At 36.9% G+C, this 13,321-nt stretch overlaps 1 protein-coding gene and 1 pseudogene across 1 annotated transcript; both read right to left on the bottom strand.

Moving 5' to 3' along the window:
- The window catches only part of LOC131530993 (oocyte zinc finger protein XlCOF6-like), a 113,870-nt pseudogene extending 100,899 nt beyond the window's left edge, over nucleotides 1-12,971 (bottom strand).
- On the bottom strand, nucleotides 2,459-10,722 carry LOC131530912 (zinc finger protein 135-like). The gene is made up of 4 exons (XM_058761444.1): nucleotides 5,064-10,722; nucleotides 4,604-4,669; nucleotides 4,328-4,512; nucleotides 2,459-3,942 (listed from the first exon to the last, which is right to left on the bottom strand). Exon 4 carries the CDS (start codon nucleotides 3,756-3,758, stop codon nucleotides 2,469-2,471), a length of 1,290 nt encoding a protein of 429 aa, XP_058617427.1. The 5' UTR covers nucleotides 3,759-3,942; nucleotides 4,328-4,512; nucleotides 4,604-4,669; nucleotides 5,064-10,722; the 3' UTR covers nucleotides 2,459-2,468.
- Nucleotides 12,972-13,321: the final 350 nt, after the last annotated feature.

The following is a 13,321-nucleotide window of genomic DNA, read 5'->3' on the forward strand; positions in this document are numbered from 1 at the left end:
CAGCGAAGAAGTAGACTGAAAAAACAAAAACAAAAAACAAATACAGTGAAGAGCAGAAGCAGGAGATGACGTGATGATAAAAAGGAGCAGAGTTTATTGAATGATCTTAGTTGTGTATGTTTTAATGCTCAGACTTTGTCTGACCAGCACAAATTCAACAAGCACTGTTATAACAAACTGATTCACAACATCATCCCATAAACCATGAGTTTCCATAAACATGCCCTCATATCTCTTAGTCATAAGACTAAACAATGGAAAAACAATATAAAAATACAACTGATAGTAAAAATACAATATAAAAAAATACAACAATCCTTTAAAAATGTTGGTTAAGGAAAATAAACTTCATGACTGTATAAATATGTGAAACACTGTGGACTGGCTTAGAAAACCAAACACTCATGGGAGGCGAAATCAACAATAAACTTAAAAAATAAAAAATAATTAAATATTGTTCACAACACATCTATAAAATATCATATAAAATGAACAGAAAGGACTGCATAATAAGTCAGACTGCTATGTCTTTATTCTAGTGCTGTCAAACGATTAATCACATCCAAATCAAAGTTTTGTTTACATTTATTATTATGCATATATAAATACACACACATGCAAGTATATATTTCAGAAAAATTTTATTTTTATATATTAAATATATTTATTTATAATATAAATTAGATGAATATAAATATAGACATGTAAGTATTTTCAAAATATATACTGCATGTGTGTGTATTTATATGTACATAATAAATATACACAGAAAACATACATACAGTGAGGAAAATAAGTATTTGAACACCCTGCTATTTTGCAAGTTCTCCCACTTAGAAATCATGGAGGGGTCTGAAGGGGTCATCGTAGGTGCATGTCCACTGTGAGAGACATAATCTAAAAAAAAAATCCAGAAATCACAATGTATGATTTTTTAACTATATATTTGTATGATACAGCTGCAAATAAGTATTTGAACACCTGTCTATCAGCTAGAATTCTGACCCTCAAAGACCTGTTAGTCTGCCTTTAAAATGTCCACCTCCACTCCATTTATTATCCTAAATTAGATGCACCTGTTTGAGGTCGTTAGCTGCATAAAGACACCTGTCCACCCCATACAATCAGTAAGAATCCAACTACTAACATGGCCAAGACCAAAGAGCTGTCCAAAGACACTAGAGACAAAATTGTACACCTCCACAATGCTGGAAAGGGCTACGGGAAATTGCCAAGCAGCTTGGTGAAAAAGGTCCACTGTTGGAGCAATCATTAGAAAATGGAAGAAGCTAAACATGACTGTCAATCTCCCTCGGACTGGGGCTCCATGCAAGATCTCACCTCGTGGGGTCTCAATGATCCTAAGAAAGGTGAGAAATCAGCCCAGAACTACACGGGAGGAGCTGGTCAATGACCTGAAAAGAGCTGGGACCACCGTTTCCAAGGTTACTGTTGGTAATACACTAAGACGTCATGGTTTGAAATCATGCATGGCACGGAAGGTTCCCCTGCTTAAACCAGCACATGTCCAGGCCCGACTTAAGTTTGCCAATGACCATTTGGATGATCCAGAGGAGTCATGGGAGAAAGTCATGTGGTCAGATGAGACCAAAATAGAACTTTTTGGTCATAATTCCACTAAACGTGTTTGGAGGAAGAAGAATGATGAGTACCATCCCAAGAACACCATCCCTACTGTGAAGCATGGGGGTGGTAGCATCATGCTTTGGGGGTGTTTTTCTGCACATGGGACAGGGCGACTGCACTGTATTAAGGAGAGGATGACCGGGGCCATGTATTGCAAGATTTTGGGGAACAACCTCCTTCCCTCAGTTAGAGCATTGAAGATGGGTCGAGGCTGGGTCTTCCAACATGACAATGACCCGAAGCACACAGCCAGGATAAGTGGGAGAACTTGCAAAATAGCAGGGTGTTCAAATACTTATTTTCCTCACTGTATATTATAAAAACAAAAACTTTTATTTTGGATGCAATTAATCGTTTGACATCACTACTTTATTCCAACTGCTCTTTTTCTGTTGAATCGTGCTGATATGAACACAGAAGATGAACAAAATGAAGGAAATGTGCTTTCCTTTATGAAAGGCAGTAAATGAACTAAGAGTGATACATACTGTACATCATTTCTTGTAGGAATAAGCGCATCAACAACATTTATTTTAATCACATCATAAAATATAATACTGATTAACAAATGGTGATTAAACATGGATTAAAATGATATAAGTTGAAGAGGAGACGGTAATGGAGCATAAGAATCCACTACACTTCACTATTATAACTGTAACACCTTCAGTTGATGTTTTGTTGTTCTGTCACTTGTTGCTGGTTAGAACAGATTTATATAGAAGAGATTGATTTTATTGCTTGTTTTATTGGGTCATGTTTGGCAAGGACACAGTTTCGCATTTAAATGAGCTGGCTCCAAAGAAAATTCATATATGAGTTCATGATTTCAGACATTTGTTTTTTTTTGTATGACTGAGTAAAGATGATGAATGAGTGAAACTCTTCCCACATTGACTGCAGTGATACGGTTTCTCCCCGGTGTGGCTCCTCTCATGTATTTTTAGATAATCTGACCATTTGAATCTCTTGTCACAGTGTGAACACTTGTAAGGTTTTTCTCCAGTGTGGATCTTCTCATGTGATTTCAGATATTGTGACCGACTGAATCTCTTGTCACATTTTGAACACTTGAAAGGTTTTTCCTCACTGTGCATTCTCTGGTGCAGTTTCAGATCAGCATCTCTAACAAAAGCCTTCCCACAATCAAAGCACATGTGAACCTTCACACTGTTGTGTCTTTTCTGATGTAATTGTAAAGTACCCGGCTGACTAAAACCCTTTCCACACAAATAACATACGTAAGGCTTCTCCTTTGTATGAACTTTCAGGTGGTCCTTCAGGGCATCTGACCGGAAAAATGTTTTACCGCACTGATCACAGGTAAATGGTCTTTCTCCAGAATGACGACGCAGGTGTACTTTAAAAGTGCATGACTTTCTGAAACTCTTTCCACACTGATCACATGCAAACGGCTTCACTCCAGTGTGGATTGTCATGTGTTCACTAAGAGATCCTTTTTTTGTGAAACTCATCCCACATTGATCACATGTGTGCGGCTTCTCTCCAGTGTGGATTTTCATGTGTTCATTAAGAGATCCTTTTAATGTGAAACTCTTCCCACATTGATCACATGAGTACGGCTTCTCTCCACTATGAAATCTCATGTGAATTTTTAGACTGTGTATGTATGTGAATCTCTTCCCGCACTGATCACATGAGTACGGCTTCTCTCCAGTGTGGATTCTCATGTGACTCTTAAGGTCTCCTTTTCTGATAAAACTCTTCCTGCACTGATCACATGTGTGCAGATTCTTTCCAGTGTGGATTCTCATGTGTTCATTAAAACGTTCTTTCTGTCTGAAACTCTTCCCACACTGATCACATGAGTACGGCTTCTCTCCAGTGTGGATTTTCATGTGTTCATTAAGAGATCCTTTCTGTGTGAAACTTTTCCCACACTGATCACATGTGTATGGCTTCTCTCCAGTGTGGATTCTCATGTGTTTATTAAGGTTTCCTTTCTGTCTGAAACTCCTCCCGCACTGATCACATGAGTACGGCTTCTCTCCAGTGTGGATCCTCATGTGACTCTTAAGGTCTCCTTTTCTCATAAAACTCTTTCCGCATTGATCACACGTGTGCAGATTCTCTCCAGTGTGGATTCTCATGTGTCTCGACAGGCTTCCTTTTTCTGTGAAACTCTTCCCACAATGAGGGCAGGTGAAAGACTTTTGGCTCTTCTTTTCAATAAATTACTCTGTGAGCGACTCAAAGATTTTTCACCAGTTTTTACATGATGTTTCTCCTCCGCTTCACTCAGTTCTTCACTCTCCTCCTCATCTTTCATCAGACCTAAAATTAAAGGGTTAAGAGTTCACAGATTACAGTGCACTGTTAAGACATTTCAAAGGGTTTTTACAGTAAGTTAATGCAATTAAGACTTACAATAGCAAACTGTATCTGATTTACAGTTGCAAACTGTACTGTTTTACAGTAAATTACTATAAAGAAATCCAATTCATCAGTATACTACTGTAATTCATTCATTTGAATATAGATTTCATTAGATTTTATTATTTTTATATAGAATTCATTTTAGTTTTACTCTACATAGGTACTACTGGCATTCAATTAAAACAGACACAATAATTACAAAATATCAAATTCTTTATTTAAAACATTGCATGTATAACGCTTAAAAATATAGTCTTCCAGTGCTGGAACAGTGCATCTTCACCATTTCTCCTGTCTTAGGACGTTTTGCAGTGCATTATGTTGTGTCCTCTGGATTCATCCTCACAAAGAATCTTGGGGAAAAAAGACAAAGAGCCAAAAGACAAACATCTGCAAAACCCAGGTGCTGCTCCAAAACGTGGCCTCCATCTTTGCTCACCATCTTTGTTAGTGACAGAAATGTCTTCTCTGAAAAACAAGAAGTAGAAATGACACACTTTTAAAAGGCAAACCTCATACAGAATACACAAACCTCTCAAAACCATAGCTGTTCTCTTACCATGAATTATCAGTCTCAGGGTGGCTAGCGCTGCTCATGTCTTTCTTGATGCTTCATTGCAGTTGCCTTTAAAACACACACAAAAAAAAATCCTAAATTCCTTTAAAAACTATAACAAACTAATTCCAAAACTAGAAAAGGCAGCTAGCCATAAAACTAGTTTAACCTAGCTAACATAAGCTTTTATTTTCTCAGGCTACTGGCCAACATTAACTACTAACACCTGAACTAAATTTCACATTAGTTAACCTAATGTTAATATAAGATAAGCGTTGCTCGTTAAAATAATTTTAATTTGGTAACAATTCAATAAGCTGACAAACGTCGTTTGAAACGACAGCGCAGTTTACCATAGTAAGTTTGTTACTGCCATGTTGACGGGTAAATGTTACTAATGTTAGGTAAACTGGTGTGCAAAAATCTGACACAAACACGCAGACAAACGTACATATATTTTTACCTTGCTTGCAGGTCTTATCTCGTAAGGTGCATCGACACACAGCGCAGATGTTCTCCAGAGCTCTTCTACTCTCACGGGTTCATCCCCGGGAAAAACCCGCGCTTTGTGTCTTCCTCGGACGCGAGTGGTGCGGAGCGACGATAAAAAACAATATAGAATCCATTATATATATGATCTACAGTGGATGCGGACAGTAAAGTGATGCCCCGGTATATTTCTGATATACAGATGCACTCCAAGCGCTCGCGCTGTTTCTGACACTAAGTACAAATGGATTTTCCAATCATTACAAGCGATGTAACACATCCAGTGTAGTCAGTCCCAAGCTGTTGCGGCGTTATAGACACAGTGTACAGCAAATCGTGTAAATTCAAATGTAAGAAATAAGGAAAATAAAACAACCTCAATAGAATGGTGCCAAAGAGGCCGTTACAGCAAATACAGTAGTATACAGCAATTTTTTTAAATATAGTGCGTTCCATTCTGGGACAGTTAAGATAAAAAATAAAGATGGCGTCTGAGAGTTGCAATCGGTGGTCAGTTTGTGTGTAAATGTACATTTTTGATAAATGTTTTCCACTTTTGATGTCATTTCTAGCGAGAAATTACTATCGCAGTCATTAAATATTCACTTAGTTATCACCAAAGCTCTCTATATTTTGCTGTAGACCATTAAACCGTTACGCTCCGAAATCAGTTTTGTGAGGTGCCTTCGTGCGCAAACGTTGCCTGCAAGTCATTGCCCGACAGGGCAGTGAGGCAACAAGTCAGCTGCATAAGTTTTTGGATGCAGCCATTAGCTGTGTCACAATGTGGAGTGTGTGGACACCGAAGTGTACGGACTTCGAACGCCACGCCTCCGAAGTGCATGAAGGATGCTCCACCTTTGCAGGATTTCCTAATTGTGTCACCAGGGGTTTCGATTAGCACTCTGTCGCATAGCAACCGTGTGAGAAGAGAGCTGCCATCCTGACAGGATAGGTGGAGCCAGAATTGCTCATTTTTGTTTTTATGTTTTACGTCATAATGGAGGAGACGGTGATGTACGTAGCTACCTCAAGCTTAGCCAAGACCAAGGCCAGGTAAGTTACACTGGTTTGATGCGTCCTTACTTGCCGGATTACAACTTTAAAAAGCAGGTATTGATTTGGAGCTTACTTGAATAAATGTAACGATACATATGAAAAACTACCAAAATACACACACACACACACAGGTTTAGTTTGCCATCTAAATGGAGACATTCCATAGGTGTAAGGGTTTTTATACTGTACAAACCGTATTTTCCATTGCCCTACACCTAAACCTACTGTAATGATCAGTCCACTGGAGGCGAGTGTAGTGAGAACCCAAGTGCAGTTTTATTTACAAAGTGATCCAAAATACAAACATAATCCAAACGGACGAAGACTTGACTTGAAACAGACTTGACATGGCATGAACAGACTTGAATAAACTTGACTTGGCTTGAACAGACTTGACTCACTGACAGCAGGTTACAACATCAATACTAGTGATGGGTCGTTCTTGAACGATTCGTTCATTTTGAACGAATCTTTAATGTGACTCGGGAAGAACGAGTCGTCTCAGGGAGTGATTCGTTCAGTCTCGCATGCGCAATATCCTATAGGTTCTGTACTGGAATTAGTTCACCTGTTTCGAGTCTTCGGGTTTGAGTCGTTCGTTCTTTTGTCACATGACGTGACAGCTTTGGGCAGAGAAATTAGTTAATTTACAACCTTCCTTACAAACGGGTGTATAGTCATTATTATTATTATTATTATTATTATTTACTCGTACAGTTATGTGATGCATTTCTGGTCTCAAATTATTGCTTTTAATTTCTGTCACGATGGTTCTTTTCCATAATACTGAATGTAGTAATAAAGATAATAAAGAGTTGGTTATGCTTTAATTTAATTGTATTTATTTTTTTGGAGTCTAATCTTCATAAAATACAATACCTTGTTGTATTTATGTCTTTTGAGTTAACCCTTTAGATTAGACTATAGTGTTACTTACTATAATTTTGTAACATATGACACTTTAGACATTAACACTGTGTACACACTCTTGAATTGTTTTTTTTATTGTTTATTTTTGTGCCAGAAAAAGCTTTAGCAAAGAGGATAACTATTCCAAAATGAATTAAAACAATTTAAATAAAAAATACAAGAATATTAAAATATACTAAAGCCACAGAGCCAGATCATAACCTTAATATTTTAAACTAACATTAATTATTCATATTCAAAATGTTATTTGCTTTCACTTTATGTCATTGTGTCCTTTTTGACCAATCTTCTTATACAAATATTAGACCAATATGTCAAGTCTGCCTAGGAAAAACAATTATACCAGCAAAGTCAAAATTTGAGTAAAAATGAACAAACTATAAGTGCTTTGTAATTTTAGGCTTGGATTTTTTTTTTATTATATAGTTATATTATATGTTTATTGATAGACAAAGACAGTGAAAGGACAAATCAATCAATATTTTATTTATAACAGGGTTTTATTTATTTATAAAAAAAACACAGATCCTCAAGAAACAGTAACAAAAACAGTGACAGAAATGAACAGACCATTTTTATTTCTAGGAAAATGCTTCTTACACATATTTTGATAATTTTATGATAATTCTTAAATATGATCCAACATACAAAAAATACAGTTTTACTTTATAGTATTTTACTGATCTGGCAAGTGGTCACGTGACAAAAGAACGAACGACTTAAACCCGAAGACTCGGGAGATGAACTAATCAATTCTCTTTCCGGCTCTGACTGCATAGGTTAGTGTATGAGGCTGTCACGTAATGAACGAACGACTCAAACCCGAAGACTTGTCAGATAAGAGGTGAGGTGAGCTAATCAAGACCCAGGTAAACGATGAATTAATCTTTTCTGTTTCTTATAGCATTACTTGAAAAAATTAACAAAATGACTCGAAAAAAAGATTTGTTCATTTTGCTGAACGAGACTCAAAGGTCCGAGTCAGTAAAATGATCCGAACTTCCCATCACTAATCAATACACGACAAGGAAGAAAGACAACGACACATGACATGAACAACCAATCAGAACATGACAATGAACAGAGGAACCAATAGCATGAAGACAAGAGGGCAAGGGAAGCATGACACTAACAGCATGAAACAATTACAAAATACAAGACATGAAAACAGAACATGAAATAGAACCCCAAAACAGACCTTACACCTACCCCTTAAAGGAAACTGTGTGCATTTTTACTTTCTCAAAAAAATAAATAAATATTAACTCATTCTATATGATATATAAGCTTTTTGAATTATGGGGACACTGAAAATGTCCTCAGAAATCACCTTCTCCTTGTAATACCCATGTCATTATACAAATCTGTGTCCTCACAAAAACACACACACACAGCAGTTCAAATGCTGACTGATATCTTACAAAGGAGCGATTTTATATAGTTTATTGTCTTGACCATGGTGATCATATGTAGACAGGTTTGCAACCCGGATTTTTTAGGCACTTAAGCATAAAAATAAAACTGTTAAAAAAATAAATAACAATAGAGCATTTTACAGCTCAATGTTCAGTGGCAGCTGTCACAGCTGAACAGTGCTCTGTATGGCCGGTCCGAGCCCTTCAGATGCAGCCTTTGTAAAAAAGCATAGGACCCCTTTAACAAATTGTTGCTGATGTCAAAGTCTTGATTTTGTTTTGGGGGTGTACTAGAACATGCTCTCATGCTTGGTGGTTTGAAAATCGCATGATTTTTTCACATAATTTACATTATTACAATACCTTTCTCCCCAGCCTGGCACAAACGGCTCGATAGGTTGTTTGTACATGACTTCATTGCTGTGGTGCAAAATGCAGCTGGAGGGCAAGAAGTGATTTTTCTTCATAGAAATCAATAGCAGAAACTCAAGATGCTTGCGTTTCGCGTTGTTTATGAATGCTGAAATCGGTTAAACCGAGAAAACACAAGGAGCTTTTATCGTGTACGAAAACGTGTTGTTCATAAGAGGTGAAAAGACAAGAAACTGACCAAAAAACACAGGAAAAAGTGGCTTCTAACCCGCATTTGTGGTCGGGAGGAGTCCAGTCGGATGCTCGTGTGTGCAAATGGTTAATATAAGATATAATAATATATTAAGATATTAATACAGATATAAATAGATAATCTAGGGCTGCCAACTCTCAAGCATTCGGCGTAAGACAGTCAGAATTCACTCAATGCTAAACGCCACACATAGACACGATGTAAATAAGATATTATTTGCAGTTCAGAGAGCTTCACTGATGATAACGGAACATTGTGAGATTGCAAGGGAATGCGCCGATCCCTGATCTGCCTAAATGCATCTATGTTCGCGCGACTCATTCGTGATCCAACTTCATCTACAGAAGTAGTGAGTATAAGGGATTTTAATGAATCACCTTTCCTAATAACATGCTAGTTAGCCAGTTTCGCGGCTAAAGTAAACAGTACTGGTCTGATTTTGACATGGTAAAAAAGGTGTTTTTTTACACTACCATTGAGAAATTTTAACCAAAGTATGTTATAGACTTTTCATTAAGACCCTAAAGAATCATATCAACTTATATCAAATGGGCATCCGATGACCCCTTTAACCTATAAAAATGTGTGCTATTGAAGCGTTTGTGCAGAGTGTGAAAGCTGAATTGTAGTGCGCTCACTGCATGTTAATTTGGATGTGCGGTGCGATCATTTACATTTAACTTAAAAGATTCTGTCAGTTTTGGTCAGAGTAATATATCTTTTGAATCTGTGAAAGGTCTATTGAAAGGTTTTATTTGTGTGCACTCACAATAACAACAAAACATTGTGCTTTTGTAAAATAATGAAAACAAACAGGGTGCGCTTTCTGCTATCTAGGTCTCTGTGAACTTGTGCGAGTTAAAAGAAAAAAAAAAAAACGATGAATGAACCAAAACTCTGTGCTTGCCTCAAAGACATCAAAAATATATCCAAAGAAATCAAAATGTCTACTTTTAAATTAACCAATTCAAATGGAAACAAATGTTTTCAAATTATGTAATCTGCATGAAATGTGCACATCCACTGTCAAGTCAGTGTCATCGACTTCATCACTGCAGCCAAAAATACAGAAAACACTAGTTTATTAATGAATTATTATGTTAAAGCAGTCTTCTTGCTGTTTTTCCCTAAAGCATTCATAATCATTACTTCTGAGGTGCGCTGTTGCAAGCTTTATGCGTGTGCTTGAATGCTGTTAGCTACAGGCAATGAAATGCTCATTATAGGTTTATTAATATAAACATGCAGTGAGTCAACTAATCACTTCAAATGAACAACTATTAGTTGATCAGAAAAATCTTTAGTCAGCCCTAATGTCTTTTCTTTTTCGAGGCAAGTTTTGATGGCATTAGTGACTTGTGCACTGTTAATGCCTTTATCACAGGTGCCAGTACACCACAATCCATCACATTCATCCACGCTGAATAGCTGAGCTCAACTCAATGTAATCATCAAAACAATGAACCACTGAAACATGTAACTTCATGTCTTTTCTGTACTGCAGATTTAACCGTTACTTCACAGCTTTTATGATTTTTCTAACTTAAAACTGAATCTGATGAACTGCTTGAAGTTTTATAACCTTATTGAAGAATCAAGAATATACACCAACCTATTTGTTGTTCAGTATCTTCCTGTTTTATTCTGCTGGGTTCTGGATCAGTCATGTTTTCGACTTTCTTTCATAAACTGTTGTGGGAGGAGCTGAACTGTAGGTTAATTGCTGTGGTTGGAAGAGCAGATCTGCCAAAATCAAAAATAAATCAGTTATTAAATTGATGCTTTCATTAATTCACACACATAAATCATGTTGTTTGTGTTTATCCCACTATCAATACCTAAAATTGTTTTAAAGTTAATTTACACATTCTAAGTATTAGGCTATATCCTCTCTCATTTCTGGCGAGAGAGAACGCTGCCACTTCTCTACTGTGTGTTCGGTAGTTTAATAATTTTATTCATTTTAACAACCTTAAAATTATTTTTCACCATTAATTTATATTAAGTTATTGTTACTTAATACACTATCTTTGAAAGATAGTCTGTTGGCTGCTTTTTCATTTCTTTCCTCACGGTTTCTGGTGTCCCTATTGTTTTGGCTGAATGATATCTGTGACTTGGGATGTGTCAAGGACTCTATTGGATTGGTACTCATTCTCTGAACTTCTTTCATAGGATCTTCATCTGCCTCCCTGTGAGCGTACACAAAATGCTCTGCGAGCACTTCACTGTTTGGACGGCCAAGATATTCACATTGGGGATCTCAATAGGGTTTATATGCTTGCCGGCTGGTATAAATGTGCTCTGCTCCTATTCTCAGGGCTCAGGACATTTAAATTCCCATGGTATCTGCATGTCTAATCTATCTTACCCACAAACATCTTCAGGGAATAAGCGCAATAAGAATGTCACATCTAAAATCAGACTTTGTGTATAAGACAGCGGCATTGCTTCATATTATCCTGGAAAGGAAACTTCACTGTCTTTGTCTCTGCGAGACATAGCATCACTCAAATGATTGTTACAATCTAAACTTGGCCTCGGCACCTGGATATATATATACTCATAGTCCTCAACTCACCAGGAAAGGTGGTCGTCTTGCAATTTTATATAAATCTGAATTGCCTGTTTCTATAATCTCCACACCTGTCTTCATTTGAAATGCTTTTTGGTGAAAATGAACGGCAACACTCCTATACTTGTCATACTAATTTATTGTCCTCCTAAGGTTAACTCTGTTTTTTTATGAACTTGCTGAATTGTTGAGCTCAAATTGTTCAGACATGTTGCTAACAGACCTTTATCACAGTCCGCGTGTCGTGACATCCGGCCCTGATTAATGTCAATAAACAGACACCAGTTTTGTGAAGAAAATTAAACTAATTTAGTTGGACTTCGCAATAAACGTCAATATTTAAAACTGTTTATTTCTACTATGTATGTCATCCTTCATTTTAATGTGTAACATTATTTGACTGACACGCTTATCAGCGGTCATGAGATTATATGAATAGCAGCACGCTGCACAAATTACTCCCAGAGTAATAATCAGAGTGATTCACATTTATTTTTAATATTATTATTCTTGCAGTATATTTATTTGAGATTAACCTCCCGTTTTTGTATATGATTTGCTGTTTGTATTGCTTTCTTGCAGTTCTGTAATATATATATACCCCCAAATAAACCTAAATTCTCATTTCAAGTTGAAATAGAAAGTTGGCCTATGTATAGACTGGTTCTTATTGCTTAGCCTATTAATGTAGAATTTAATTCCAAAAAATATATATTTTTTAAAGAATCTGCACCAGTCGTGTAGTAGTAACGTAGGAGACAGGTTTGTGCATTTAGCAAAACACAGACACCAATAAATCATAATAAAACTCATCTGTGATGCGGGAGCGACAAGGGTTCTGCTGGGTCTTAACGCCTTCAGCAAACGTTCGCAAAACAAACAATAGTTTGTCCAAAAATCAATTATTTTCAATTCAGGGTTTGTTATTCGCATGGTGGGTGATCATACGGCGTATGCCTGCGTATACGGGACAAAATTATGTCTTAAAAACGGGACGACTCCGTTAATTCGGAATGGTTGGCAACCCTCCTGCTAGGCTAAGTGTTTCTTTTAGAATAGAACTGTACCAGACTTAAACACAGAATGGCCTGTAAATGTCGGTTTAACGAGCTGTATTTGTATAATTGTATAAACATACGAATTACCTCACCTCAGAAGACTCTTGCTGTGTGGTGTCGCTAGCGGTGACTTCTTCTTGTCTTTATTCTTCTACTTCTTCGAGGTTTACAGCGCCTTGCATCCAAAAGCGTTGCATTACCGCCACCTTCTGGATTATTTTCCTGCAACATTACTCCGGTTTATTTTCTCATATTCTCCTCATCACCCGTTCTAATTAAAGGGATACTCCACCCCAAAATGCAAATTTTGTCATTTGCCCCCATGTCGTTCCAAACCCGTAAAAGCTTCGTTCGTCCTCAGAACACAATTTAAGATATTTTGGATGAAAACCGGGAGGCTTGTGACTGTCCCATTGACTGCCAAGTAAATAACACTGTCAAGGCACAGACAAGTATAAAAAACATCGTCAAAATAGTCCATCTGCCATCAGTGGTTCAATCTGAATTTTATGAAGCTACGAGAATACTTTTTATATGCAAAGAAAATAAAAATAACGACATTTATTCAAC

Source organism: Onychostoma macrolepis, chromosome 22, assembly GCF_012432095.1.
Source record: "Onychostoma macrolepis isolate SWU-2019 chromosome 22, ASM1243209v1, whole genome shotgun sequence".
Classification (NCBI taxonomy): domain Eukaryota; kingdom Metazoa; phylum Chordata; class Actinopteri; order Cypriniformes; family Cyprinidae; genus Onychostoma; species Onychostoma macrolepis.